The following is a 26,013-nucleotide window of genomic DNA, read 5'->3' as shown; positions in this document are numbered from 1 at the left end:
TACCAGGAATATAATTTCTACAAAAGTTGCTCTCTTTGTTTCGGTTCACCCATTCAGATTTTGCTGAACCTTACAGTGAGTTAATAGAGAGACACTGTTTACTTAAATACTCAACTGTACTACTCTGTGCTTAGGAGCTGTCAGATATTTAATCAGAATGAGTAATTTATTAAACAAAGCAGTAAAGTTGCATTTTTACAGCACTGGACAGTCTGTCCTGTCCTTTGACCCCTGTGGTGCCAGAACGGTGAGTGACACAACACCCAAAAACACAACTCACGCTGAATCTGGGTTTGCTGAATTTAAACACAGCAGTAGTTTGAAGAGTAAACAGCAAAATGCAAACATGCAGGGCTGGAACATATAGTTTATCTTTTATTGCTGCTGGCACTGTAATGGTTGTAATTCCTTCCAAAGCGCTGAATGAAACACAGAGATCGTCTGTGCACTTAATTAACATGCAAGAAGTTTGTCTCCTGAGAGTGTTTTTAGGACAGAGACAGTGAATTTCCAAACATGAGGTTAGGAACTAAACCCATGGAAGCTTCTTTTATCCCTTTAGAGCAATTCCCATCCAAACACTTTAACTCCTGCTGTCCCAGGACCTGCCAGTTTGGGAATGGATGGAAATTCACACGGAAAGTTTTCACTCTTCAGGGTTAAACACTGCGAACCATCCCTCATTCCTTTGCTTTGCCAATACTCACACTCTGAGAAAGGATGTGGGATATTTAGTTTAGGGAGAATCCAGATTGGTTTGATGTGCTGCATACAGATATTTGGGAGCGCTTCTGAAGGAAAAGGTTTACGAAAACAGGACAAGATCCGATCGTGCCAAGCACTCAGATTTTAAACAGGAACCAGCCATGTGTAAAAGCCAGAACAGCTGAAGAGACAAGCAGGGTGAGGAATGCTGTTAGTTTTATTTACAGCCAGTTTTGCATCCACACACTTCTGAAGAGTCAGCTCCTGCCCCGGATTCTCTGAGGGTGACACTACACCGGTTCCTCGGGGGCGGGGGGAATTAATGAAATCCCACCGAGGGGGTGTTTAAAGGGTTGTTGTGTCTCCCAGCCGGGCCCGTCCGCTCCGGCCGTGCCCTCAGCGGGTGGAACGGGGCATCACCTTCCCGCCATTTCCGCACCGCCTGAGGCGCGAGCGCGCGGACGGGTGTCCGTTATTTTTGGCGGGCTTCGCCTCAGGGCTGACCCTCAACGCTGACCGTCGGGGCAACCCTCAGGGCTGTCCCTCAGGGCCACCCTCGGGGCTTCGCCTCAGGGCTGTCCCTCGGCGCTGACCCTCGGGGCTGACCCTCAGGGCGACCCTCGGGGCTGACCCTCGGGGCTGACCCTCAGCACTGACCATTGGGGCTGACCCTCAGGGCGACCCTCGGGGCTGATCCTCAGTGCTGACCGTCGGGGCTGACCCTCAGGGAGACCTTTGGGGCTGACCCTCAGGGCGACCCTCAGGGCTGACCCTCAGGGGTGACCCTCAGGGCTGTTGCTCAGTGCCGTCCCTCAGCGCTGACCTTCAGTGCCGTCCCTCAGGGCGACCCTCAAGGCTGACCCTCAGCGCTGACCATCAGGGCTGTCCCTCAGCATTGACCCTTGGGGCTGACCCTCGGGGCTGTCCCTCAGCGCTGTCCCTCAGCTCTGTCCCTCAGGACTGACCCTCAGGGCAACTCTCGGGGCTGACCCTCAGGGCTGACCCTCGACACTGACCCTCGGGGCTGACCCTCAGCCCAGTAAGCGCTGACCCTCAGGATAGCCCCGACCCCCAGCCCAATTCCTTAGGCCTGACCCTCAGCCCCATCTCTCAGGGCTGTCCCTCAGTGCTGACCCTCAGGGCGACCCTCGGGGCTGACCCTCAGCCCGGTAAGTGCTGACCCTCAGGATAGCCCTGACCCTCAGCCCAATCCCTCAGGCCTGACCCTCAGCCCTGTCTCTCAGGGCTGACCTTCAGCCCGGTAAGCGCTGACCCTCAACACGACCCTGGCCCTCAGCCAGCTCCCTCAGGGGAGTGGAATCTGCAAAGAGCAATTGCATTTTAGACATGCACCTGTGGATCTTCTAAATGCAGTACAGCTACTTCTGTGTTTTATGGCTTGTGTTCGAAATGATGCCAGTCACTGGAGCTGCAGTGTTAAGAGAAAATGCCATAAAATCGCGCAAAATTTGGATGTGTTTGCAGCATTAATTAGTTTGCTTTGTTTATTTGACTTCCATACAGCAAATTTGGAGTAATCAGTACATTGCTGCCGGTTAAGATTCAGCAAAGAAATGAAAAGGAGTTTAGGTGACACCTCGGCTCGCAGCACAGCAGGTACCAGCCCTTCTTATGTGCCTTCCTGTTCACACCTCATTATACTTTTATATACACATAAAATATATATAATGCATTTATGTATGTAGTATTCATACAGGATATTCAATGTTTAGCCCTAAATCCTCATTTCCTGAGTGGACTTGCATGGGTCACTTGTTTATTGCTGCACAGGGCAAGATTTTAGATGGATTTAGGGAGCTGGTCACTTAGGGAAAGGTTTCATTCATGGGATTATGTGCAAGACAAGAGAACTGGGAATATAAATTCTGTGAGAGAATGGTCTATTATGTGTTTATGAAATGTAATTCCTATGTGTAATGTAAAATAATTAAGTAGTTTTATTTCCCTGTTTTAAGTGTGGATTGTGTGTCCTTCTGCTATTAATATAGCATTACTTAAATTTTAATTTTAGGTTGTCTGCCTGTACCACTGTTCAATCAGAAGAAAAGAACTAGACAGCCCCTCACTTCAAATCCACTTAGAAGTGAAACAGATACTGGTTCTGGGACCCGTAGTTATGACTTCTCTCCCTCATCATTCAGTAAATAAGATGTATTTTAGTTTTTTACTGCCTCTAAATCCAAATAAATCTCAACTTCCTGATTGTCTTCTATGAAATCAGACATTGTCTTTATCGAGAACTATACACATCCTTTATATCTGTTTCTGAAAGTTCTTTATGTAAAAATTGTCCTCCAGGAAATTTCTTTCTCCTCTCTACAATTGAGCTTTTAATACTTCTTGCCTAGAGGGAGTTTGACTCTTCGTGTGAGGGAGAATGAAGTAGCACTGGCATTTAAATCGAGTCTCTTGAAACTGACCTTTTGTTTTCGGTTGATTTCAATCAACATTCAAGTCCTGTGTTACAAGAAGAGACATTTGTAAGATGTCTTTCTTGTAGTTCAGAAAGGAACTTCTGTTCTTCAAATCGGGCTTGGAAAGAACAGTGCAGAATTCTGCTTATAGTGCTTTCATTATGTTTTACTTGTAATAAAGTTTAAAAGTTTTCTTATAATAAAGTCTCTGTTGCTAATAAGTCTAATGTTTGTAACTGAACCATTATCTAGAGAAGCAACCTACTTGTTAGAAGTTGTCTTATAATTACAAATATCAAAGGATCACACTCCCCTTTTTTCTTTTTTCTTCCTCCTTCCCATGTGAGCCTGTTTGTGGGACATTAAGCAGTGTTGGAGGCCTACAAAGACTTATTACCTTTCAGTCTTTTCCATTTTTATGCATTTTCAATCCTTTGTCTTTTGAAAATTAGGATGGGGAACTGCAAATCCAGAAGTGGATGAACTGCAGAAAGCAGCAAAGAGTGGGTATGTAAAAAGCAAGGGCTTTTTTGCTTTTTATCTTTTCATTTAGATGTTAATTGTTCCATGAACAATCCATGTGTGTCTTACAATAAAGCTGCTGCTGTGTCACTGATACTATAAACTTGTTTTTGAAAGCCAAGCAGAACATCCGATGGCTCCTTCCCTTATGAAACCACCAAATGCATCAAAGTTTAATTTAGCAAATGCTGGAAAAAACTTGTCTGCCTGCAGGTTGGTGAAGCCTTTAATGTCTATTATTCTTCCTTTTTGTTCTTATGTGAAAATGCATCTCATATTTCCCCATATGCCTGTAGCATTCAAAAAAACCCTTTGAAGATCACTCTCGGAGGAAACCTTGTTTATTTTATTTTAGAGTTATGAAAATATGTGACTTTTGGGTCAGAAAAGATCCCTTACACAAGGCAGGTCAATAACTGAGCCAGGTTTTAAGGCCTGTTTGAAGTCAGATGGATTTATGCACAGGTGTAATCACTACCCTGTATATAAATAAATTTAGTGTAAGCTCAAGTGAGTTTGGAGGCATTTAAAGCTAAAACAACAATTTATGGATTTGCTTTTATATACTTTAATTACATATATGAGTAATCAGAAGAGGTACTGTGATACTGAACTGTTGTATTGCAGGAACAGAAATGAATATGCTCCTTTAGGTAACACAGCAAATTCAAGACCTGCTAATGCAACTTCTCGAAAGTTTGAGAACTTTTCAAGCAGTTTGAAAACTGTTCAGCAGCAAAAACACCCTGACAGTGGAAAACCATCCCAGCTCATCAGAACTGACACATCCAAAGGACAGTGGCCACTGAAACCCAACACTGTGGCAAGGAGTCTGCAGGATCATAGTCCAGCATATAAATTTAACTACAATACTCAGCAAAATAAAATGAATGAAAACCAAATTGGTTGTGTCCCAGAAGATAAAAGTCAGGTAAAACTTATGGGCAGGGTTAATAGGAAAGACACAGTGAGGAAAGCAGCAAAGAAAGAAAATTGATGGAAAATGAGGTTTTCATCAGCCCAAGCTGCCTCAGTAAAACCTGGAGTTTCTGGAAATTCAGAATTGAGATTTTCATACTGTAATAATCAAAAATCCTCAGTAAACTGGCAGAGAGTTGTTTGTGTATTCTGAGCAGATGCTCTAATTTTAATGTAATTATTGCCTATTTGACGTAATAAGTAAATGCCTATGTGCCCTTTAAAATTGCAAGTGTGTATGTCTAACTTAAGCTTTTGTCTTCATCTGAAAGGAAACTTCATCATCTCAAGTGAAAACTAAAATAAAAAAGAATTCTTTGCGAATCCTGTCTGCAGTCATTCAAAGTGTGAGGCACTGGAGCCAATATACCTATAAAACTCCACTGTTATTTGAAGTTTTAGGTAAGCATAATAGATTATAATAATATAATCTGATAATAGTGCTAGGGCAACAACAAGAGAGAATTTTTCAATAGCTGAAATACTTGAACCTACAGAATACTGGCATGGATGTCATCTGATTTCCCTTTCATTCAGCTATCAAAGGTGACTGAAACAGGTACAAAATTAACAATTCAGTCACCCTCCAACATCAAGTTTTTATATCCTGTTTCTTTCCTTTCTTTGTTTTTAGAATGTGTTAGAATAAATTTTCCTGTTTAGTAGGAATCTTCTGTACAGTGATAGAGTTTTACAATAATTTTTAATATAATTAATCTTGGAATGATTAATTTTTGCTGTATGGGACAGGCACACTGGATTCTGCAGTCACACCTGGAGCACACGGGGCAAAGCACTTTCTTCTGAGAGATGGAAAGGAGACCCTGCCTTGCGTGTTCTATGAAATTGTGAGTATTCTGTGTCCACACATAACACAGTCACCACTGGCTCCAATCCTTTTTATGAATGCCAAAAGAAAACATAAATTTACCGTGCAAAAGGCAGGCTGAATGTTTTTACTGTATCATTCCCAATTTAGAGCAATAGTCACAACTTAGACATCCTCAGACATCTGGTTCAGAAAAACAGGTGGGACTTTGAGTTTAGCTTTTAAGTAGTTGATAACAGCAACAGAGCTGATGTAAAGGTCTTGTGTTTGATGTAGCCCTCAGGAACCAGCCATGTGGAAAGCTTTTATGTGAGGTGATATAATTGTTTTATGTGTTTATTATGCTTTGATGAAGGACCGTGAGCTTCCACGACTCATTAGAGGTCGAGTGCACAGGTGCATGGGAACCTATGATGCAAAAAGGAACATTTTCAAGTGCGTCTCTGTAAGACCAGCAACTGCTCAAGAACAGGACACTTTCCAAGACTTTGTTAAAATTGCAGATGTTGAGATGACAGCATATGTAAAAACTATGAATGAAATGTGAAAGTCAAAATGGTTGTCCAAACCCCAGTTTTAACTAATTGTCACCCATAAAGGCTGGACAATACTACAACATTTACCAGAACTACCAGTGAAAATCTGGTTAAAGCTTTAAAAATATCACTGTGCTGTGTTACCCAACAAATGCTGTGTGGTGTTCATTGGGTTCCCATTTATGTGTTACCTGATTCATGTTTTTTTAAAAAAATATTAATATAATACCTCTATAAAATAACAACAGACCCTGAAGCTGTAGGAAGATTCCCAAGGACACAGAGGAAGTAGAAAAGAAAGAATTATTTGAACACAGAACTTCCTTGCCTTTGCCATAGAAACATCTTTCATGAGCGATGGACCATGTGCATGTTTATGTGCCTTTGCCTTCAAACATTAACTTCCATAGATTATTCCTGCTGTTCCTATTTCCTTTTCCCTACTTCAGAAGCTTTGTAGCAGATCTCTTGAGAATTGCAAAACAAAAGAGTTGTCAAGAAAATAGCAAACACTACAGAGATTTTTTTAAATTATTTTATTATACAGTGTTGGCAATTGGAAATTTCACATTTAAAATAATTGAAATATTGTATCCAACAAGTCAAATACAGAAAACAGTTAATATTCTAAAAAGGAGCCAGCTAGTCAACGCAGAAACACATTAATGGAAAATACAGCTTTTAGTTACACTTAAAAAATTATATATTTAGAATAAAACTTGAACCTGGTCCAGCAAATTGTAACAGGAAAACGCTTTTACACAGTTTAACGCGCAGACAGTCTTTATTTAAAAAAGTGATCTGTCAGTGTGAGCACAGGCATTGCCAGCAAGAGGTGAGATCTAAAGGATGTGCTTTACCAACTACTGCAAGGATCACTGGAATTACCATCACACCTTCAGTGTGAAGCGGGCTCAGAGCATGGATACTTCAAGGAGGGTTTTGCCAATCCAGTTGTAGAGGTCATGTACATGTGTTTGATTCCCTTTAAATATTATAAAATGTTAAAGAAAGCTCCAACTGGAAGCATTAGCTTGACTCATAGAAGGTGCAGAATGTTGTAGGATGCAGAGGTTGATGATTTGCACAGCAGAAGTTGAGCTTTAAGAAATAAGAGTTGGTACAGCAGCGTTGTGAATTGTGAGACTCTGCTGTAACAGTAATTTAAAACTGATTCCAGTTAAGTGATTGATGCTTCCAGTTCTGCACATGTGAAACTTCTTAACATAAGTAATAACAGGAATAGGTCCTTTGTCTACTAGTTGTGTTATGGCTGTTAATAAAAATCTAAAATAATTTTACTTTTCAGGAAGTGTTTAGATCTTTGCAAAAGAAGTTACTACTTGACACTAACAAATCACTTTTTCTAGTGAAACATTAAGTGAACAGTCGTAAACATTACACAAAACAGAAAAAACCCTACTCAATACAGTTTATACACACTACTCAACATTTTTCAGTTGTTGGGTGATTTTTTTTCTTGACCATATTGATCCTGTCTTGTATAATGGTTCTAGTGTAAAGGCACAGGTTGGTTAGGAAAGAAAAGCCTGCATCTCTGTCTCTCTACTTTGTGGTGATTATTTTCTTTTTGCATGTTGTTTGTTATTCCTCACTTTTCTGACTCTTACATGAAAATTATCAATCTCAGCCATTCATTCAAAAGAGTGTAAGACATCACTGAAAAGCACATTAATCTACAGAAGTGACTGAAGTTTATTCTTCTTACTTTAGGGCATTCCTTCAACCTATTTTGTTAAATATTTGGAAGATTTAATTTCTCAGCCCCTGTGAGCAAAAGTGCAGAGCACTCGTACTCTCTTTCTCAGTGTATTTAATTCTGCATTGGAATCTGTCTTTTCAAAGAACTTGCTAAGTTTATGTGCAGAATTTGCTTTTAGAGTGCGTGGAAATGTAACAAGACAATTATTTTGGAAAACAATGCAATGTTCCATTGAAGTTTAGAAGGGTGAGGAATGGAAACAAGACTGCAGAAGTCTTTGATGTATGTTAAAATAACACAGTGATTGTTCTGTTTGCATTTTCTAATACATCCTCAACACGTCTCTGTCTGTCCCTTCATGTACACCTTCCATTAAAAAAAATAAAAATTCAGGACTCAGTTGGACTCAGCTAAGTGAAGAATATTAAATTTGATCACCTGGTTTGTGCCAAAATACAAAACTAAGAAGTGCAGCTCTGAATTAAATATAATCTATGTGATTTTTCTTTTTAATAAATAATAGAAAATAAAAAATGAGAATAGAATTAGAATTAAATTTTTATTTTAAATGAAAAACACAACAGTGGTGTGAGATTAGAACCCAATGTTTCTTTTGCTTAAGGCAATCAAGTGCACTTATTTCAATGCTTGATAATAATGAATTCAGTGCTATTGTGGAAATCAGACCTCACAAAATTTCCATACAGACTAATGAAATATGGCCATTGTAATTCTGACACAGCATCAGATTTTTGCTAGTCATGTTCAATATTTTACTTTTACTTTTTCATTTTACAATCTGGACTCTGAATTGCAATGGAAATACTGGAATTAGTTCATTCTGGCTTGTATTATCACTACAGATAAGGGCCATTGGGCACAGACATTTTTGTAAACAGAGATTTTTTTTCTTTTCAGCCTTAAACAACAAAACCCAAAATCTACAGTTGTCATAGTTCAAAACATTTTGTTAAAGTCCACCTAGAATTATAATTTAAGAAATATTGAAAACAAATTATTGTTGTTAAAGTATTAAATCATCATGAAGTCTTTGGAAGTAGTTGGAGCTCTTGGAAAAAAGGAAATTTCAATTTTACCCAAGACTTCATGAAGATGTCTCTATATCTTGGCAATTAGAGCAGAAGTAAAAACTGTGCCCAGAAGCTACAAAATGCAGGTGTTGCTAATATATATAGATTAAAAAGAAACTTTTTTCTTGTATACAATCCATTTTAGCTATCAATCTTAGTTTTAGGCTGTGACTATTAGTAGGTGCTTTTTTCACTAATCAAAATAATTGTAATAAAATATCATTATTGATTTTAAAGTTACTGGGTTCATAAAAGTTCTGACATTTCACAATATATCAAAAGTGAATCGAGGCTTTTAAGAGTCACAATTTTGAGACACAAAAGAAACTGGGAGGTAGACAGATGTTTTGAGGATAAACTGATTTGTTTTTCATTATTTTGTCTAAGGCATTATGCCATTATCTGTTTAGAGCAGTGTAAAAGCTGCTGATTAATCCTATTTCAATTCCAGAGTGTTCGCTGCTCGTGCTTACGGAAGACTTTCAATGCACTTTTGGTCTTTGTCAATCTGACCTTCTCTTCCCCATCTCCTCTCCTCTCTTTAGCAACACAGCCAACTGGAAGTGCTTTAATAATTTCTGCCCATTACTGTAGACAGGAATGTTCTGTTCTTAAACAGTAATAAAATACTATAAAATTGTAGGTATAGGAGTTGGAGATATGTGCTCTTTTGGTGCATATTTCGCAAAGAATGGTAAAAAGACAGACAACATGACCCCAACAATTGCCAGCATGTACCCCCATCCAATCTGGCAGTCTCCTGCATAGTAGATGTCTGAGTTCTCACAGAATCTCTTCACAGTAGCAGAGTTGAAACCAAAAGGGTAAACCAAAAGCCCAGAAGCCATTATGAACACTAGAGAGGAGAAAAAAAAATCACACTAGTTATTATCAAACATTAATTCCTTTGGAGAAAAAAATCCTTATTTTAGCAAGGCAAATATATATATATATTATATTAAAATCATTGGAAAAAGTCATAGCTTATAAAACCCCCTTGTGATTGGCTGATTATCCTCCTTTTCATAATTACCTCTTATGGACAGCAGTGGTGTCACAAGGCAGCAAGTTGGGATTTTTTTCATGAGAACTCTTGCCATTAAATAACTTCAGAAACGCTGTGATCCAAATTATGTAGCCATGTAAAAAGTAAGGTGGTTCAGATACAATGGAATCCAGAGGAGAAGAATTCCTAAGTTGGCAGATTCCAAACCAGCTTCACTTTCTTCTCAACAGCATTTTTGTGCTTGAGACAAACAATTACTTTGTTCTGCCAAATAGAAACTTTCAATGAAAGAGTTCAAATATAGTTTTTCAGATTCTGCTGATGAGATTCTGATAATGTGAGACTCATTAGTACCGACTCAAATTGTTTAAAACATCCTGCATTTGAACAACTGATGAAAAACAACACCATTTATCTTCTTTTTATTTATTTATTTTATGTCTCTTGAAATTGGAAAGCCAGGCTTGCCTCCTGCCATAACCCTGCATTGGCTTTTAGTAGAACTTCACAGATTTTTGTCTTTAAGGAATCCATGGCATATTCAAATATCAGCTTATGCAGGTAATTGAATCAACAGTGGAATCACTTTTCCAACTTTGAAAATAAGACTGCCCGAGGTATAACTTATGAGTAAGATAAAGATGCATTAAAACCCTCCAGGAACAACTCTTGGCACCTGATTCTGCCCACCTTGGAAGTGAAGAGGGCTGAGCCAGGCTGGTGTGAGGGGTTACACCACCTTTATTTTGGCAGAGCACTGAGAAAACACATTTTCTTTCCTATCCCTTCTGCTAATCAATTACCACTGTATTTAAAATCTCTATTTTAAAAGGCTTTATGTTTTGTACTAAAAAGACACCATGGAGCAGTCCCTTTTCCTCTCTTTCCCTTTCTCCAAGACAGTATTTTGTTCAAATTCAGAGTAGTGATTCAAGAAGCAACCAGAATTAACAGTTATGTTTGAGCTGATAGATAATTCATAGCCTGCAAACATCTAATGAAACATTAGGAGTATAAAACAAACACTGTGTGATATTCTCTATGTTTGTGATTGCCTTTCAGGTAGGGCACATGCATATTACTCCAATTATAATATTGGAGAGACTTAATCTTAGAAGTATCCACTAAAAAGGGGCAATCACTCATTAATCTTTTTTAATTAAAAAACACTTTAACAAGCTTGAGGGCTAGATGAAGTCAAAAAGTTTAACACACCGCCTGACAAGTCCCTGAATAATTTGAATTAAACCTTTCCTTCTAGTCTAAATGGAACTGCTGAGTTAATCCCTTGTAGAAAACAATAAGACAAAGAAAATGGAAATTAAAAGGGGAGAAAGTGAAGCAGCAGCAAAGTCTGTTTCCCTCTGAGTATCTCACATATGGGTCCAAAGACAAGCTGCCTGCCAAGAGGTGAACTCTGAGAGCTAGAAGTTTCACCTGCCCCAGCAGCCACCCTCTTTCCTTTAAACATCAGGAATAATTTTGCAGTGGTTGTTGTGGCCTTTTCTTCTTTCCAAGCACAAGGTGGGTGGAAGGTGCTGCTGCAAGAGCCAGTAAGGGAAAAGTCCTTCCCAGCACAAGCAGCATCCTGAGCCAGGATCACAATTCCTGATCCTCCAGCAGCTGCCCCTGCTGGGGGTGCCCAGGGGAGCTCATGTATCTGAGATTTCAGCAGCTGAGTCCCTGCATTTGGAGCCTGACAGTAACCAGACATGCTGCAACTGAATGCAATGAAGTTATGTAATGCAGATCTCCCTAACTGCACCTGTGACACCCCTAAAAACAATATAAAATGAAAATACAGTCAAAATGAAGCTAAACCAGACAAGGACTGATAGTTTTAAATTAAAACAGGGTAGATTCAGAGTAGATAGGAGGAAGAAATATTTTATGATGAGTGTGGTAAAACACCAGCACAGGCTGCCCAGAGAGGTGGTGGATGCCCCATCCCTGGATGCATCCAAGGTCAGGCTGGACAGGGGTCTGAACACTCTTATCTAGTTGAAGACATCCCTGTTTGCTCCCGGGGAACCTTTACAGGTCACTTCCAACCCAAACTATTCCATGATTCTGTCTTCTTTTTCAGTAAGGTGACTAAGCTTTCCCAAAAGAGCCTGAGAGCCACATGACACTCCTGCACACCCAGGAAAATTCCAGAGCACCTCCTGTGGTGGCAGAAACATGGGAAATAACTCCAAAAAAGGGAGACTTTTCCTACTGCTTCTGTCAACAGCAGTGAGAGTGTTAAACCACAAACTAAACCCTGTTAATCCTCAGACCTGTGCAGTTGCAGGTGCTCTCTGACACAGGTGGGATGTGGAACAGGGAACTGCCCAAGAGCCTGTGGTGCACAGGGGGTGCTCAGCACAGCCCTGCCGCAACCCCAGGCTGCTCCACTGCACCAGGAACCTTGAAATAGCCCCGGGGTGCAAAACCTTCTGGGAAATGTTGGGAAAGTGAGCCAGTTTTACAAGAAGCAGCCACTGCTCTAAGCAAGAAGAAGGTCTAAAATTAAAATTTCGGTTTGTTCATCTTTTCAGAGCCAAAATAGCATCTCATTCGATAAAAAAAAATGCAAAAATGGAAACAATCCTTTCAGTCATAAAATCCTTTCCTAACTGTTAAATTTCACTGCTTTTCTGACACTGTCTTAACCCCTTGCTCTGTTTCACATATCTGTTCCATATATGTTTTCTTTTTGATTGGGTTACACAGAATTGTTTTGAAGGCTGTGTTTTACAGTGTTTTGATTACCACTTGGTGCTGATGTTGCGTGGTGTGATTTAATGGAAGCAGCTTTATTTGTTTTTTTTTTCCAAGGCTAGAAATAATCTGTCACAGCTGAACGTGTATGTTCACATATCAAACGGGCTAAAAAGTTACCCATGGTTTCATATCCTCGGGCATGTCATAGAATGACCTCATTATTCTCATTTAGGTGCCCTCTTTCTTCCAAAGGCTCCAAATATTGAATAGCCCCGTTATTATCCGCAGAAGCCGAGCTTTCAGGCATGGTGCTAATGACTGCTTAATGGTGCTGTCTGTCAGCAGCACAGCGAGCTGGGACAGCACACAAAGAAACAGTGGGGCTCCATTTAGGCTCCTCGTGTAACACTCACGCCTCTGCACGCCTTTCCGACAACAAACATCACTTTCAAAGGTGTCAGAACGCAGCAGCGAGTGCATCTCCCCGTTCTGCGTGGTGCAATCCTGCTGTCACACAAGGTGATGAGGCCAGACAACATATTGGGGTCTGTTCTGCAGCATGAAACCCTGGGGTGTGAGGGGACTTGCTGCTAAAATGCATAGTTGAGTTCTTTTTTAACATGGTTTGATAATTTGATTAATCTCCCATCAGCTATGAAGTCTGGTCTAAAAGTGCTCTTCTCTTTTGTTTCGTTTATGATGTGCCACACGTGTTGGTTATTGCTGGGTTCTCCCCACCTAAGCCCTCTGCAGTAACTCACAGCCACTGCTGATGGCAGCCCGGAGACAAGGCCGAGCACATTGGTTCAACAGTAAGTCATATTTTATTTCTGCTTTCTAATCCCAAACAGTTACAGTCTCACCCTCATCCTCTTTGCTTCCCTGGTGTCCTACAGCCAGACGGTAAATGGCAGTTCTGAAGGGTTTGCTAGCCAAGACTGGTTTTATTTTTGAAAAGTAGGTTTCTGAATTGGTTGGTTTCTGAATAACATAACTTTAATAAATTTGAAAGGAGGACATTTCTTTTTAGGGAAAACAAGGGGTTTTGTAGGAAGAAAATGTAAATTGTTGGTGAAAATACTGAATCAATGACACTTCTAGTTGGGAAAAAGAGCATTTTCTGCCATTCTAAAATTAATAATATATAACTTTGTCATTGCAATGGTTTATTCATTTCATTAAGCTCCTGTACAACTGTTTAATTATTTAAATCTCTCACACCATTTTCAAGTTGATTTTAAACCAAAGCAAAGCAATGCAGTTCTCTGGAGTGTGTGCAGAGGGCACCAGTGTACAACACTCTTAGATGCCATGACAAAAACCAGGTTATTTCCATTCCACTTCTTTTGGCAAGACTGATGGAGTTTCCAACATCTGAAACACAGTAATTGAATAGTTTTCTCTATTGTGAAGCAGGAATGTTTAAACTGGGCTAAGCTTATCTTTATCCTTCCATACTAATGTTGGAATGGATGGAAACCCAAAGGTGGCTCACAGAGAACAAAAAAAACCATTTTATTTTATTATGTTTATTAATATGTTTAGGTGATGTGTAGTAGTGAAATATGCTGTGTGCATGAATTCTCTTCCTGAAATTACGTGCTGTAAGAAGATTAGTTTGTCTTAGAAATTTAATTTGCTTACTTTAGGAGTGTATTATATTCCTGATGCTTGTGACAATGACGGATTAATTGCAAGCTTGTGGGACATATCAGACAATCATTGGAATTAGGGTTGAATCACTGGCAAGCAAGGGTATTATTCCAACCCTATTACAGATTGTCACAGTCTTACATCTTCTTGGAAGATTTTTATTGACAGAGCTTAATCTACCAAAGCAATTTTCACTCATCTCATCAAGAAGTTTCCTCTTACATATAATCCATTATGTCCCTTATTAGACCTGGCATCTCTTCATATGCACAATCAGTTGACTTGGAATAACACATTTCCTCTCAGGTTCATACATTTTATTCACCTAATAATTTTATTAGCTGCTCTCCAGCTTTTCTTTATGTTTATGTGATTTTATTTACATGATCTTAAATGAGAAAGCAGGTGCTGATCCAAAGCCACAGACAGCTTAACACCAAGCCAGAAATACAGGTAACAGGGAAAACCTGGCAGCCAGTAACACAGCCAGACATCTTCCAAAAAAATCACCTCTTGTCCTACTGCCCTGGCTGGCCTGAACTCAATCCTTCCCAGCACTCTTCCTGAGCAAGTATTTTTGTAGCGTGCCTGAAGGGTTTCTATATTTGGGGTATTTTGGATAAATTCCCTTGTACAAAAAGGAGGTACCTATATTTCTCTTCCATATCTATCCCTTGAAGACAGTGCCAAGTAAAATCCAAGGGTTTTGTCAGTAATAGCTGCACGTCAGTGTACAAATAGAAACAAGATGGAATTCTGAGCTTATCTGAAAATTAGTGATTTCCTTTTGACTACTTCAGGAAAGGGGGAATTACCCAGAGTAATTTTGGGAGAGCTGAAATATATCTAAAATCAGCAGGCATCACTTTAAATACCTATTACATATAAATAACTGTATAAATAACTGTAACTGTATTGCTATAAATAAACTGACTGTAAGATAACCAGGAAAGTGACTTCTCAAAGATAAAAGAAACCAGACTAAAATCCTGCTGTTACAACAGCTGAACTTTGGAGGATGAGGCAAACAGGGACACTGTTAAATGCCATTCTGCTCTGCTGAACTCCTGGCAGGTGCATGTCAGGTACCTGGAGTTCAAACTCTTGGAAGCAGCCCTAGCAATTATTCCCTCCAAGGAAACCAAAAGAAGAGCAGGGAAAAGGGATAATAATGCCCATATGCTTGGTATAAAGATGTAGCTGCCTTCCTTTGTGACTGAATAAAGAGCTGGAACTCCTAATAATGGCACAGCCACTTCTAACGTATCACACTTTAGCTCTTCTTTGTAAAGAATTATTCCATTGGCATCATTTCAGTCAAACATGTTGTGATTTGAGGAGCTTCTATCAGTGTTGGACTGGTGCCAAAGGAGTAGATTATAGCAGTTCCTTTTCTGGCTTTTCTAAATGGTGCATCTCACAAGTTAGCACTTAGCAGCTGTAATATAAATGTAGTTATAACGAGAGCTGTGTAGCTTGTCAAACCCCTTTGTAGCTAACAAAGGGAATGGGTTCGTTTGTACAATGTCTCCAAAATCTGTGTTTAAAGAAATGCCAAGTCTGTGATTCCAGCTCACAAGCTAAGGAACTGCATCAGATATAGTAGGTTGTATTTTTATGTATCTACATACATGCAAAATTATGGGGAAATATGTATATCAAAATATACAATGGGCAATGTTTTCCATTTCAGTTTATTTGGATTTAGCTGAGGTAGAGTAGGAACACATTACTGTAAATAAAGCTAGCACCAAAATAAGGGTGTCCATGCACCTTTTTTACACAAATATTTTACACAAAATTACCCCAGTCAGGTTCTGTTGGTACAACTCCCTCATTCTACAAATAACCTGTTTCAGAAACATCTAACAATTGGAGTAATAGCTGAATCTATCTTACTTATTAACTGAAGGGAGTGGAATCTGACTATCCAGACTTTGGAAAAGAAATTCTCTGAAGCCATCACAGAGGTAATTGGGCTTGGTAATTACTGCATTAACTGCAAGTTTATTAAGGGCCACAAAAGGAAATGCCATCCCGGTGACCTTTGAGGCTGCATTTCACAGCGTGTTTTCTACATGAGGACAAATGATGAAACTTGACTATTTCTGCCAAGTGAGTGGTAGCTATGGTGAAGATTTATAGCTCTAATCTGGTAATCTATGGGCCTAATCATACAGTTATAGAGTTGCGTGTCATTTACTTGAAAAGCCTGAAATGATCTAGCACTGTGTAGACTATGGTGAAGGAGTGCATTTTGTCATCTGCAAGGTTAGGAGAAATACAGCCTCTTTAGCAGACTGTAAAAGAGAGACAAGAGCTAATGTTTCTCAAAATAGCAGTGTGTTACATGAAATTTTACAAGAGTCAGAGAGCTAAGAAATGGGGACTGTCAGATGCATTCTCATTTGGAAACCATTATGATTTTCTTCTTTTGTACTGCTTCAATAATTACATAGATTTTCTATTTATTCTTTTCGGAAATTATTTAAGTCATGCTCACTTCATCTCTCTCAGAGCAGCAAACACAGAAGCAGACTAATAATGTAATATTGATATATTTAAGTGTTGGATTCTTTAACTGAGAGCAGCATGTTCAGAATGTATCATGCCTGCAATGTGCCTGTGTTCCCTTATCTTTGTGTCACATTTTATTCAACAGTTAAGAAGTGCTAATAAAAAGTGCATATTTCAGTTGTTCTATTTTAGGTAAACATAACATGGTACACATTTTCTAAGCAATGCATATTCCTACAAATAGAAATCAGGGTGGCAAACGCTTTGCTTCTCTTCCTAATTAACCTATCCTTGCCAAAACTGCTATGTTCTTCAGTGCAAGCAGGGAATGAAACTGATGACTGAAAATTTAAATTAATGCTTTTTCTTGTGATCTTTTGGCTGAGAACAAGAGCAGCTTCCATCTACCATCTGATGCATTCCCTAGCAAAAGAAACAATGTCAGCCTGGGTCCACGTGCAGCTGGAGGGAGTGAGGGAACAAACACATTAATATTGTCTTTCCTTTGGAGCCAGCTCACCTGGGAAGGGGAGATGCTGCCCAGCCTGCAGCAGGTCTTGGCTCCTGCTCTGCCTGTCAAATCCAAGTTCTTAAATAGCTATTTAGAACAGGGGATGAGGTCCAAAAGACAGGCAGTGATGTGTAGATCACCTGAAATGTCATGATTCCACATGACACATTTGCTCCCTTTTCCTCCCCACCTGCTCAGCCCACAGGTCTGTTTTAAATCAATCTTTTCACCTCTCCCAAGACTCACAATTTAAGCAGAGCAGACACTGATGAAAACAGATTTATAATGAAGCTGGTGGCCATTAAATACCAGCCTTCCACCAGAGGTGACCTTATTCTAAAGTGTTGTACAGTGAATTTATTTTGACTTTGCCCATTCTCTACCTTGTCTCTCACACTGGCAGCCAAGGCAGTGGTGGTGGGAGGTCTGAGAATAATGCCCACGTCTCACTTCATTACAGCTGCACTTCACATCCCAGCAGTCTCCAAGCCTCAGGGATATCACATTCATTACCTCTTTCAGAGACATGTATTTTACATATATGGCTGAAAGGTGATTAGAATCCCTGACACAACAGCGTTTTATCTGGAATGCAACCATGAAAAATACATGCCTAAAACAAAAAAGACATCCTACATCCTTCTCCTAATTGATTTAAGCTACAAAGACCAGCTTCAGTTTTCCCAGGGCATAAGAACTACCAGAAAAGACACAAATTGCATGTTTTCAAATCTCCTCATAAAAACTACTTGACAGGGGGTTGAAAGCAGAGTTTTCTGTTTCTCAGATGTCCTAGTCCTGTGAATGTCATCAGTCAGCAGAAGCTCACATTGCCACCACCTGATCATAAAGAACAGTTCTGTAACAACCCTCATTTCATGCTGCTGATTCCAGCCCACCATAAATCAGCCACACCACAAGTAATGTTGGAAATAATTGTCTGCTCCAGAGCTCCTCTCTCACAGCCCAGGTGCCACACAGCTGTAGCCACATGCAGCCCCTGTCCTGCTGAAGTGGGTTTGAGCAGCACCTCCAGCAGTGATGCTCCCTGAGTGCTTGGAAGATTTAATGCTGCACACTGGAGCAGTGCAGGTGTACCCATTCAGTGGTTTTAAAAACATTATAAATGGAGTCAGCTCTGGCTTGAGCCAGATGCTCTCTGCAGATGGAAAATGGGATAGCAACTGCTACTTCACTGAAAGCTGCCTGGAAATGCAGCAGGTGATCCCAGCACTGATCCTCAGGGGCACATGGCACTCTGATCCATTCTCTCCCACCCTCTTTCTAATATCCAGATTTATTTTTTTTTTCCCTGAGCAGGGTTTGCTGTCACTGATGGCTGTTTGTGCAAATGAATCAGCACAGCACATCTGATGTTTTGATTTCAGCCCTATGTTCCTTAGCCAAGTCTTACACAGCAACTTTGTCCTCTTAAAACCTGTGGTCAAAACTGTCGTGGGCTGGTTGTGCTGGTCCAGCCACCCTCAGTTAACAGCAGAGAGACAGATCATCCTTAGAGAACCCCAGCCACATCTCACACAAGAGCTTAATTTAGTCCAAAGCTACTAGAAGAAAGTAGTAAAACAAACAAACAACAACAAAAAAATAGTTGTGTTCTGATGCAGAGCTACCTAGATTAGAAAAATCACGTTGAAATCCAGAGTAGTGATAGAAATACTCCAAATTAGCAGCTAAATGAAAGTGGTTTGGGATATCTGAGCCTTCTTATCAGGTTGGCCCAGCTGCACAATTTCCCATCTCCAATTATACCAAAAGGCCCCCACTTCCTCCTTCATTAATGCATTTGAAGGATTTAATGAGTTACTTCATCAGGTTAATAAATCCCCTCAATAATTTTATTACACTTTGATACCGTTATTCAAGAGGTGCAGCTAACAAATTATCATCATTTATATTTCTTGACAGAATAACTTAGTTAATAAATTTGGCCTGTGAAATCCAGAAATCATAAATAAACCATGGGGGCAATTGAATGTCTATGTGGAGGAGGGTTTTTTTTCCTATCTCTGGTTAAGGTTCTATTGGAAACCCTCTGTCTCTTGTGCAAGTAACTTCAGGCTAAGGAGAGCTGCAGGAGGTTGGTGCCTTTTGGCAATGTCCTGCTTCCCACTGAGTGCTTAGGGGGAGTCCAGCTGCTGCAGCACATGTGCCACTGGACATAACCCACATTAATTTGCTCCAGCACTCCCTCAGGTTTAAAATCCAGCTTCATAAAGGCTGTTCCATTCCTTGAGGCTAAGCTCTTTAGCTGATTTTGAGCAGGTGCAGTGACACTGTTAGAAATAAGCATTCTATTCTTGAAATTATTTTAAAACTGAATTGAATTGGTTGCCATGCCATTTTTTTTTCCTGTGGCATTATAGTAAATGACATCATCAACAAAATAACCTTAGGGGCAAGGGTGTTTTCAGAATCTTAACCTCTGAATGGCCAGCAGTATTACAGTTTCCTATTACCAGATTAATAATATTTATAGTAGGTGGACTGCAAGAATGGGATCATACTATTTATTTACTTACTGTTGAAAGCCACTTCTGGCAAGAACAAATTTCCCATTAATCACCACCTTATCTCTGTAAGAAAGAGTTACTCTCAAGGACATCTGTATTATTCCCATTGTTTTATTAATACAAGAATAGCTCTGCTGTGGATTTTTTGACATTGAACTTCATTTATTTTCTAGATCTTCTTTTTTAAGGGGAGCTGAAATGCTTAAATAAACATTGAACTTTCTTGATAAATTAACTACTTAAAACCCCAACTGTGGCAATAAGATCCCAATATTTCCCTGAATATATTTTTATGCAAAGCAACTGGAAATCAGTACCCCTTTCTTCTCTTTTTTATCACCTGAAACTCCAGTTATGAATTTTGAGTTTCTTCTGGGAGTGCAGATGACCTTGTTAAGTTGTGAGAGTGCCAGAAAAATGGTGTCCTCCAGTCCAGGGGGTCAGAGAAGTGAAGCCAATTTCTAAACTCTGGTCTTGTAATCAAAAAATGCATATTTCTCTCTCCTTTCACATAGGCTTTAGCCAGCATTTGAAACATTACCTATTATATTGGGCTGCAGGATGATTTGTTTTTCTAATTTTTCAAGAGCACTACATCATATATTTTCAACTTTAAAAAAGAAATCAATGTAGACCCAGCAGAGAACAATATCAAAAAATTCTCTTTCATGTGAGAAAAGCACTAATGGAAAGCCTTCCACGAACCTTATGCAGTACCAGAATGAAGTGGCCAGCAGAAGGGGTGCCAATTAATGTTAATTTGCTGTTTAATTAGGTGTCCAGTACAGAACAATGATGAGACACTTGTGTGGGTGGGAGGAGCCCCCTGATTGTCAGGTGGACACAGCCACTCCTGCCTCCCAAACTCAGGCACTGCTCCTACAGCAATTCCTCTGGAGCCTGTCAGATGTGATTCGAGCAGTAATTTGTTTGCAGAGTGAAAGGTGTGCTTTCAAACAGAGTAAAGGGCTCTGTCCTCTGTCCTGCCCCTGTTCTGCTGCTCAGTCCAAACCGTGGGGGTGTGGGGATGCTCTGGGAGGAGTGCCAGCCCTGCAGCTGGGTTTGTGTGACTCCAGCAGCCAGCCCTGCTCAGCTGTGCCCTGCTGAGAGCTGGGACCCCCCTTGGCACAGGCTGAGGCTGCCAACCCCACACACAGCAGTGAGGAACACCCCAAGGCAGGCCCCGTGACAGGGGCTTCCTTCAGCACTGCCAAAAATCCCCACAGCATTTCCATCTTCCTGCATTTCAGTGTTCCAGTTAATAACATTTATGGGGCAGCATGGGAAAATGAGCTTAAATACATCATTTGTCATCTCAGGATACTGAATTACACCATTACTGAAAGAGATACAGAGAAATGTGTCCAATAAACAGAGTGTAGTTTGCACAATTTGCTTTGCATTTCCCACAGCCTGCAACAAGAACAGGGTAGTCAGGCTCCTTAATGATCATAATATATGTACAGAAAGAGCAGTTCCCTGAGGGCTCCTGATTAATCAGGAAAATACTCATTTGTTCTGGCAGAAGTGATGTGCATCTAGGCAGGGCAGATGATGAACCCTAAGTGCACACATCAGCCATCAAGGGCCAAACGTTTCCATCCATTTAACCCATTTTCCCTCTAAGAAATAACACCCCATGTCTCAGCACAGCACAGGACACAACAGCACTTGTTCTTGTCCCAGTTCCATTAGGGTTTTGTCTGACAAAAGCAGAAAGAGGCCCCACATCCATTTTAGAGACTCTAAATGCACTAAGCTCCCAAACTAAGACATTTCTGCTGCTTTCTTAGATACCCTGCTCAGGGGAGGACATGAGGCCTCAGCTGCTCTATCTGATCACTCTGCAAGAGACTTGGGAACAAGTTGGAAGATTTAAGGGATTTTTTCACCAGCTGATCTAAATCCCTGCCTGTTTTTTAGTACCCAAGAAGCTGCCTACTGATTGCAATCCTTCCTCCACTCTATCAGAGCCATATTGATTCTGTGGTTTGGCATAGCTGTTGCCATCTAGAAGTTTGCAGTGTGGCATTTGAAAACTTTATTTCAGATTTTATTTTCGATTCTGAGATGGAAATCTGCTAGTAATGAGGTGAATCCTCTGTGCCTGACACGTATTTCCCTTAGTATTCATTTTTAAATTAGCCACAGAAAGGCCAAACTAAAAGCAGATGTGTCATATTTTTCCTCTGTGTGTTTGGAAGCTCACTCATGGAAATATCTTTGTCAGATAAATGAATTCCAGGTTACTGGGATAAATAGATGCAATAAAATACTCGTGTGTAGAAGAAACCCTTACAAAAATGTGATCCAACAACTCTTCAAGGAAATTGCCATGTAAGAGATCCAGCTTTGAGGCTTACCTCAGGCTTTTACATAACATGATGGTTAGTACTTTAAACTGGAGAAAATGTGATGGGATCTTTTGGTATTTTTCCCCTTGCTTTTTCAATTTCATGGGATCAGCAGAAAGGGAAGGGAACCAAAGCTGAACTAATGCTGTGCTTTTGCCTCCACCACTGCCTGAACACAGGGCAGGGATTGCTTAGTGGAGAACTGAGTATCTGTTACCCTTCTTATGGGCATCTCAGAATTGCCAGAAAATGTGGATTTTGGACTTGTTTTCAGAAATAAATGAGAAGGCTGAAATATAATTGAAAACCAGTAGTTATTTAGTTTGGCTACTGATTTATTAATGTATTATAGTTAAGCACTGAGGAATAAACCCTCACTTAAAAATGTTCCTCAGCTCTAGGCGGGATTATTTACAGGAAATAAAAACAGTTAAAGAATTAGAATGAAATCCTGCACATACTGAGTCAACAGAAATGTTGCCACCGACCTCATTAGGTCGGGTTTTAGCCCCAGATATCTACAAAAAGCCACAATTCTTTTGCAGTGTGACTAGCAGATTATTATCTGACAACACCAGTTTATCTTTCCCTACAGAATCCTTAATTTTTATGCAGCCAGCCTAAAAACTTTGCTCCACAAGTTTGTGTTTCTGTGCAAACCAGACAATATTCCATGCTCCTTTTAGGCTGTTTGCTCGCTGTCACCATTCCCATTTGGCTTAAGCACCTCCTGAAATTATTATTTTGCCTCCATGTCTCTTATAAGGATATTTTTCCTCTGAGGTATCTGCTTTCTCAGCAGCAATTTTAAGGCATTTCAGGCTACAGAAGAAATATAAAATAAACTCTGTGCTCATATATATCATAAAGAACATGATCCTTTAACCCTGTCCTTGGAAAACCCATAAGCATTTGCTGTACTTCAGTGATTCTCCATATGCTTTTGCAAGGAACATTTTGCACCTGCCAGCACAACACAGGACAAACAGCAGCATTGCAGGAGGAAACATTCACTAATTTACACAAAGCCTTAGGTGGTCTATTAGCCCTTCATAAAAACAGGAACGTGTAATTACTGCATCCACGGACAGAATTAAATTTGATGGACTACAAAGAAGCAATGAGTGAAACAATCAACAACAAAGCCCAAGTAAACTGCTCTGGTGGGAAGGCATGGCCTGGCTGAATGGCTCTGACAGCTCAGGGTTTATCTCTACTGTCCCCAGGGATGTATCCACCCCAAACTTTTCACTCAGTGCAGACAGGTGAGCTCCTGTCACAGTCACTGCACCTGCTGATCTATTGCAGATCATGTAAGATACAACCAACAGCCAAATAACCTGCTCAGCACAGGAGTACCCTTCTAGCATCATTAATTTTATCAACCCATCCTCTTTCTCCTGTGTCCCTGGACAAAGTGGTTGCTCCTCCAAGCCTGATGCCATTTTAGGAGGATGCAGCTCAGTGGAGCACCACTGCCAAAGGGACAGTGCAGCAGATGGAATTCCATGATGGAATAGCTGCTCCACAGGCTTTAGTTCATTAAAGTAATTGCAAACTGGTCCATGTCACAGTACACAGTTACATTTGGGATGGCAAAATCCATCCAAAGGAAAAGCATCTCCCCCTCTGCAGCTCTCCAGCCAGGCAGGTTAATTGTGAGTACTTTGCAGCGCCTGCGGTAAGGCAGGAACCTGGGGGGTTTCTGTCACAGCTTCCGTCCACAATTTGATTTAATGCCCTTCATGAACAATTGCATCTCAGTGCTTGTAATAAGGAAATGTCATAAAGGTACCTGCTGCCTGGTCCAACATCTTTTGGCTTTGACAGCTCAAATTTACAGCTTTAATTCAGCAGCCTGGAAGCTTGGTATGCTGTACACACACAGTGAAAGGCTGACAGAATAATATTTTATAAAAGTTCACCTGTGCTCAGCCACTCATGGAGGATATAACCCCTTGGACCTTGTGAAATGACTTGCAGACAAATTCACACTCTAGATTGTCCAGTGGCAAATTACAAAATTCTAATCAAACCCCAGTGTGCCTGGATGTATTCACTGAAATGTTTTGCTTCTGGAGCATAAAGAGTTGAACTTTCACCACCTTGAACAAGTGCTCAGCAGGGTTCTCTCAGCCGTGAGCATCCCCAGCAGGAGGAGGAAAGGGCCCTTCACAGCAAATCTGATCTCCGTGCCCTGATACCTGTGTGAGATAAACTCCCCAAACCAGCACAGCTGAAAACACAGAGCTAAATGTGCCCCTGTGAAAGGTGCTGCCACAGCAGCACTGCTTGGGAGGCTCTGGACAAAACAGCTGTGGGATTTCCGTGCAGTGCGCGTGGCTGCCATGCCCAGGACAATGTCACCCTGCTGGGCACAGCAGGTGGGAGGGAGGAGAACCCCCGGCACTGCCCGGGCTGCTCTTTGACACTCTGCTCCTTTTGCAATCCAATTTACATCCCCCGGCTCTGTTCCCGCTGTGCTCCCGGGGGTCACGCTGGGGACTGTCACAAACCGCAAACATCCCCAGTCCGGGCAGGAGATGCAGCTGTTAAATGAGCCCTGCTGTCATTACAGCAAAATGTCTCAAGGATTTCCTTAAAAAAGCCTCTTATTTATACTATCATAGATTACCTTAATGTCTTTTAACTGGGAGGTGCTTTGAAATACTGCACAAACATGACGAGATGGGAAATAATGGGAATTTAAATGGAATCTAACAAGGAAAATATAAATATTGGATGGAACGAGAAAAAACATTTGTTGAAATCTTTGGCAAAGGAGTTTTCTTAGGAAAAGTCTGCATTCCTGAGCTGGAGTTTTACAGCACATCTTGCGCATGGGAGTCAGAGCAAGTGTGTACTCTGACACAAGTTTTCAAGTGTACCAGTTTTTATTTTATGGCATTGGTTTTGGTGTGTGCTTTAATCTGTAGTGGAGAGATGGAAAATTTGATCTGTACCAACCTCTCTGTGTGTTAAAGCAGGCTTTCTTGTGCCAGATTAAGTCTAGAAGAACTACAGCCACACATCCCTGTTTGAACAAGAAAAATATTTGAAGCATCTACGTGGTGAATAAAGGAGATATTTGAGGCATGCTGATTTAAACCTGGCCAGGTCCTTGTGTTCCTACAGGGAATAATTACAGGTGAAATCTTCAACGGAACTGTATTAATCAGGGTAGGATCATCTGCCAGTGCCCTTCCCGTCAAAACTCAAACAGCAGCAAAGAAATGAAGCAGTAATGACAGGGCTTTCATTTAGCCTCTTAAATCTCTTTTCTTAGGTATCCATGTTTTAATGAGATTTACGTGCTTTTTAAAGTAGGAGACGTTTTGATGATCTTAGATACAGTCTCTAATTAAACATTCTGTAATTAACCATGGTTTATCTATGCCAAATGCCAAGGAATTTGAGCAAGCCAGGTTAAGCCCTACTTTAAGACATTCAGAGAAGACAGTGTCTAACACCAGGCTTTGTAAAGCTGCCATGGGAGCAGAAGGATGTCCCTGCACCAGAGATACTCTGTGGAGTAGAGCAAAGGAAAGCTGATGGTGCTGTGTCAAGGCTGGAGGGCTGGATGTGCTCCCAGCCCAGCAACCCACGAGCCTCTTCCCCTGGCTTGGTTGGAAATTCTTGCCTCTCTTGACTCATTCAATTTTCCCCCCAACCTTTGATGAGATTCCCATATGGGATGTGGCATCTGTGAGCCACAGATTACTTTAATCTGAAAAGAAGGGTTTGGAAAATATACAGGCGACATAAATATACTGAGTTTTGAATGTCTTCATTCCCACATGCCAACGTATAACATTGCATCCTAGAAAAATACATTTAAAATAATAATTGTAATGAATTTTTAGAGGGTCTGGCTCCTGTCTCACAGACAGATCTATGCCATACTCTCCTTCGCTTG

General features: G+C 40.6%; 2 protein-coding genes across 2 annotated transcripts in view; one reads left to right on the top strand and one right to left on the bottom strand.

Annotated features, from left to right (window-relative positions):
• Nucleotides 1-2,279: 2,279 nt before the first annotated feature.
• Nucleotides 2,280-6,016, top strand: SPATA22 (spermatogenesis associated 22; the record flags this gene model as incomplete). The annotated part of the gene is made up of 8 exons (XM_083875515.1): nucleotides 2,280-2,322; nucleotides 2,738-2,866; nucleotides 3,593-3,647; nucleotides 3,780-3,875; nucleotides 4,290-4,593; nucleotides 4,913-5,042; nucleotides 5,391-5,488; nucleotides 5,825-6,016. 8 exons carry the CDS (start codon nucleotides 2,280-2,282, stop codon nucleotides 6,014-6,016), a joined length of 1,047 nt encoding a protein of 348 aa, XP_083731641.1.
• Nucleotides 6,017-6,549: 533 nt separating this feature from the next.
• LHFPL7 (LHFPL tetraspan subfamily member 7) overlaps nucleotides 6,550-26,013 on the bottom strand; it is a gene marked incomplete at its 5' end in the record, with an annotated part of 58,609 nt that continues 39,145 nt past the window's right edge. The window contains one exon of the mRNA XM_083875129.1: nucleotides 6,550-9,675. Within this exon, the coding sequence (XP_083731255.1) occupies nucleotides 9,449-9,675 (227 nt within the window). The 3' untranslated portion in view covers nucleotides 6,550-9,448. The remainder of the gene's footprint in view (nucleotides 9,676-26,013) is intronic.

The sequence above is a fragment of the Zosterops lateralis genome (assembly GCF_965231275.1).
Source record: "Zosterops lateralis genome assembly, chromosome: 19".
In the NCBI taxonomy this organism is placed as follows: domain Eukaryota; kingdom Metazoa; phylum Chordata; class Aves; order Passeriformes; family Zosteropidae; genus Zosterops; species Zosterops lateralis.
This window is presented reverse-complemented; position numbering and strand designations above follow the sequence as displayed.